Source organism: Centruroides sculpturatus, unplaced genomic scaffold (assembly GCF_000671375.1).
Source record: "Centruroides sculpturatus isolate CEXI.00-Female unplaced genomic scaffold, Cexi_2.0 scaffold296, whole genome shotgun sequence".
NCBI lineage: Eukaryota > Metazoa > Arthropoda > Arachnida > Scorpiones > Buthidae > Centruroides > Centruroides sculpturatus.
In genome coordinates, this window is record NW_019384990.1 from 67,707 (window position 1) to 73,026 (window position 5,320).

At 29.6% G+C, this 5,320-nt stretch overlaps 1 protein-coding gene across 1 annotated transcript; it reads right to left on the minus strand.

Annotated features, from left to right (window-relative positions):
• Positions 1-3,813: 3,813 nt before the first annotated feature.
• On the minus strand, positions 3,814-4,971 carry LOC111632991. The gene is made up of 3 exons (XM_023377517.1): positions 4,880-4,971; positions 4,656-4,756; positions 3,814-4,226 (listed from the first exon to the last, which is right to left on the minus strand). Exons 1-3 carry the CDS (start codon positions 4,920-4,922, stop codon positions 3,891-3,893), a joined length of 480 nt encoding a protein of 159 aa, XP_023233285.1. The 5' UTR covers positions 4,923-4,971; the 3' UTR covers positions 3,814-3,890.
• Between the last annotated feature and the right edge of the window lie 349 nt (positions 4,972-5,320).

The window sequence follows — 5,320 nt, forward strand, 5'->3', positions numbered from 1 at the left end:
GGTATAAGGAAAATGAAAAATAAATGACAAGGCTTAATAAAGTCACACTCCCTATGTTTATTACTTAAACTCCTATTAACAGAGCACAGGACAGTAGAGCACTTTATTTAAATGAGTACCATGTTGCCACCTATTTTACAACAGCAGTCCACATAAGCAAGCACTGTTTTAAGCAACATTTATAAGTATTTATCTTTAAGCCTACAATAATCACCACCCAGGGCACATCATGGCATATATCTGTCTAGCCTACCATAAATGTTTTAGAAATTTGGTCAAACTTTCCAATTACTTAATTTTCTAATACATTGACAGTCAAAGGGTTTCTTACATAGCAAACAGGTATTATTGGATACATGTATGAGATGCAATTGTATATTTAAAAGGTATCATAAAACATACAAACCAACAGTGCAGATTGCATTGCCTTATCTAATAAAGACCTCATCTACATTAGATAAGGCAAGAAGTGTTTAGCAATCAGATTTCAGAGGTCATACGATTTTATTTTTAAGCAGTACTTACTTTTATACTGTATGTTCTATTATTATTATAGACCATTCAAAAATTTTCAAGCAAGGATGTTTACATCTTTTCAACTATGCCACCTAATCTACTAGTAAATAACTGTGTTTACTGATTATTTTATAAAATAAAATTGACATTACACGGGGGCTGATTTAAGGGACTACAGAGTCTTAAGCCCAATCCATTGATATGAAAATAAAATTTAGTTGTTTGAACTTTATGGCAGATATGATTTATGAAACCATTCAGAATACAATTTTGCACATGTTAATAAAAGGATGTTATTAATTATTCAAATATTTAAAATTTTTGAGTTAGTCTACTTTGATGATAAAGGATGAATACCAATATATAAGTACAGTAAACTTATGCGATAATGAATTTTTTACATCTTCGAGTATGTTATAAGTTATATATAGCTCCTAAAACATGAAAAAATGAAGAGAATTGAATATCATTAACAAACTTTCAGATGAGCTTGTTACTGTTCAGATAAGGGAGCACTAAGCAGCAAGCCAAAGGATGCTCTCTTAAGCAAATTTGACTGATAAGTTGTGAATTTTTTCAGTTTACTAAACTCGAGTTTACATTTTTAAAACTTAGTGGTATGACTAATTAATTTTTGATTTTGTAACACCTATATCTATCTGTATCTTTATTATTGTAATTTGTTATCACCGGGTAGTGCTCACTGCGGAACCCGGCATGTACCATTGTGTGCGTTAATAAAGAAATGAATGAATGTATTATAAAAGTACTTACAGAAGGAGAAGGTTCAAAGAGGTGACTGGTGATGAAAATAAAAAAAAAAAAACCTTAGATTGTTCCATCATATGGGTCTTCCTTCCGTACTCATCGACACATACGTCTCCTCCTAGCTCTCTCCCGAAAAAAATCTTCTTTGTTCTCTTCCCTCCGTCTTCTGCCAGTAACCCCTCGACCAATCAGGTGTTACCCCTTTTGTTTTATAAGAGATCAGACCACATGGGTCAACCAACTACAGTGTGGTTAGGGAAACAGAAGCCGGATGTACAGTTTTACCGCAGGAAGATGGTATAAGGAAAATGAAAAATAAATGACAAGGCTTAATAAAGTCACACTCCCTATGTTTATTACTTAAACTCCTATTAACAGAGCACAGGACAGTAGAGCACTTTATTTAAATGAGTACCATGTTGCCACCTATTTTACAACAGCAGTCCACATAAGCAAGCACTGTTTTAAGCAACATTTATAAGTATTTATCTTTAAGCCTACAATAATCACCACCCAGGGCACATCATGGCATATATCTGTCTAGCCTACCATAAATGTTTTAGAAATTTGGTCAAACTTTCCAATTACTTAATTTTCTAATACATTGACAGTCAAAGGGTTTCTTACATAGCAAACAGGTATTATTGGATACATGTATGAGATGCAATTGTATATTTAAAAGGTATCATAAAACATACAAACCAACAGTGCAGATTGCATTGCCTTATCTAATAAAGACCTCATCTACATTAGATAAGGCAAGAAGTGTTTAGCAATCAGATTTCAGAGGTCATACGATTTTATTTTTAAGCAGTACTTACTTTTATACTGTATGTTCTATTATTATTATAGACCATTCAAAAATTTTCAAGCAAGGATGTTTACATCTTTTCAACTATGCCACCTAATCTACTAGTAAATAACTGTGTTTACTGATTATTTTATAAAATAAAATTGACATTACACGGGGGCTGATTTAAGGGACTACAGAGTCTTAAGCCCAATCCATTGATATGAAAATAAAATTTAGTTGTTTGAACTTTATGGCAGATATGATTTATGAAACCATTCAGAATACAATTTTGCACATGTTAATAAAAGGATGTTATTAATTATTCAAATATTTAAAATTTTTGAGTTAGTCTACTTTGATGATAAAGGATGAATACCAATATATAAGTACAGTAAACTTATGCGATAATGAATTTTTTACATCTTCGAGTATGTTATAAGTTATATATAGCTCCTAAAACATGAAAAAATGAAGAGAATTGAATATCATTAACAAACTTTCAGATGAGCTTGTTACTGTTCAGATAAGGGAGCACTAAGCAGCAAGCCAAAGGATGCTCTCTTAAGCAAATTTGACTGATAAGTTGTGAATTTTTTCAGTTTACTAAACTCGAGTTTACATTTTTAAAACTTAGTGGTATGACTAATTAATTTTTGATATTTTTAATTATATAATTGTCAAAGAAATTACTGATAATTTACTTTTTTTTGTATCTGTGCATCTTATTCTTATTCATATAAATCATTATTTAAAATTTGAGTTAAAAAATAAGTGGTACAATGAAATAAAGTTAGGTATAAAAATCATAATACTACTTATTATTATGATATATATTTTATTTTATAATAATTTTGGTTAGATCTCTTTTTATCCTTTAATTACAAAACTTCAAAATTTAATAATTAAAGTAGTTAAAATTAAACTCTATGTTATTATTATAATATGCTTCTTGTCTAGCGTTGATATATACTTCTGAGCACTATGTTGGCCCAAAATGTTCATTTTTGGAAAATAAAGTGATTTTCTAAGGCTGATCTTGTGTGTAATAAGACTAGGAATAAACAAGCCAACATAGTGTTCACAAGTGTATACTATATATTATATCTAACAAGTCAGTCGCAAATATTGCTGACTTGAAATCATGCATGAGCTACATAACATAGTTCATTTCATATAACATGGACATGGTCAATATTTCCCCCTGTGCCCAATGTTATGATTAAAGGAAGTTTCATATTTCATGTGTGTTAACTTATTGTCGAATTTTCATTTTAACGGACAATAAATCGAAATAATTCAATTTTGTGTCAGGTTGGCCTCTACTAGCCCCCCTATAACAAAACTCTGGCTATGCCCATGAACATGGACTATAGCATTGGATTTATTTACATAACTACTTGTTACCTAGATGCATTCACAATTTTACAGTTTATTAATATGTAATGAGGAAGAGTCTTAATTTAAGTGATATTTAATGTTATGTAATGTAAAGTGAAGTAATATTTAGTTACATGCAGTATATGAAAAAATATTTTAAATTAAGTTAAAACTTTAAATAGTTTTATGTTAAGAAACTAATAAAACATATTATATTTTAAAAAAAAAATTATTTTTTTGTTTTACTTGATACTATAATGTTAAGGACATTGTGACTTATTATTTTGATGATAATCTTATTTTTTATTAATTATGAAATGAAAATGTTAAATTATAATAATTATAGAAAATGACAACAGTTTCCCATATTTAATTTCAATTTTATTTTATAACTGGTTTGAAAGAGTTAAAAAAATTCATTTTAACTTTATCCCTACTAGAAACTATAACAGTAAAAATCACCATAGTCACACAAGTAATAATCACAAGCGTCATAGCAGCTATCATAACAAATATCATAATAACAATTATAATTATAGTAACATTGATAATAACATTGGCAGAAATCAAAGCCCCATATATCATAGCAATTGATATTTCTTGTTATTGTAAAAGGAAATTGTATGTAGCCTGTTTCTGTTATATAATTATAATTATAATAATCATATGGATAACTTGGAAAGAATGTTCTTTCTGAGTTGGATTCATCTTGCTCTTTTTTACTTTTTTCCTGATTGTCCACCATTACTTTTTCTTCCTTCATGGAACTTGCCTAAAGTAATTTTAAAATAAGTTAAATTTTTAAACTGTAAATGAATGTAATTTATTAAAATATGCAAAATGATTAATTTTTAAAGATAAAATAAGATTGTCATTATATCATCTGCTACTTCTTAATCTTTGGTTCTTGATAAGAAGAGAAAATATGAACAAATGAACTACTACAGTCGACTCCCCCTATAACACTGTTGATTTTTCCGTTTTATATGAATTCCATGTTGTACGAGTCACTTAGATTTTACAAGTACGTGAGCCGTTCACAGCCCGGCACACGCATTTGTAAAATCTAAGTGACACGTACAACATGGAATTCATATAAAATGGAATTATCAACAGTGTTATATGGGGGTCGACTATAATATATATATATGTTTACATATGCTAATTAATATAAGTAAGGCAACTGATTACAGATACTTACAGGTTTTCTTTGTTTAAAATGTTTGACTCCATCAATTTTAGATGATAAATTCTCTTCCTTAGCTTGCTCAGTGTGAGGAGCTTTAATCTCAGCACTCATCACTAAAATAAATGTTTCAGTATATTATAACTTATTTATAAACACAACAGGATAATTTTTAAATAATTAATTATCTTTGTTAATTGTAAAAGTATCTGATTAACTATATTTAACAATAAACTTACCACAGGCAACAGCTGCAAAAATGATTACAAAAGAGGTCTTCATTTTGAATTAGTTTGCTGCTGGATGAATTCTGGTCGACGGTGAATTTGCGCATCCTTTTATATGGTTCCAACATGTGTCTTTTTGTTTGGAAAAGCCGTTCCCGTTTGTTTACTGCTGTCAACTTTTCACGTTGATGCCCATGTGCAGTTTTTGTTTGACTGCTGTTTAAAATTTCCTAAATAATTGGGTCTTTTTTTTTTAAATTTGGATCAATTTTATTTAAAANATCTACACAGAATTAAATCTTTTAAATACCAATGGGCAGGGCATCTGGCAAGGACTGACAATATAGTCCACGATAATTACGATGTGGTATCCACAGGGAATCAAGAGACCGAAAGAACGTCCAAACTTAAGATGGTACTATGACATAAGGAAACAAGCAGGCACAACATGGT

Excerpts from the sequence above, each read along its gene's own strand:
- LOC111632991 (XM_023377517.1), bottom strand. The coding sequence starts at position 4,922 with ATGAAGACCTCTTTTGTAATCATTTTTGCAGCTGTTGCCTGTG. Across the intron at positions 4,757-4,879 it reads TTTTGCAGCTGTTGCCTGTG|TGATGAGTGCTGAGATTAAA; the intron begins GTAAGTTTATTG and ends CATTTATTTTAG. Across the intron at positions 4,227-4,655 it reads ATTTTAAACAAAGAAAACCT|GCAAGTTCCATGAAGGAAGA; the intron begins GTAAGTATCTGT and ends AAATTACTTTAG.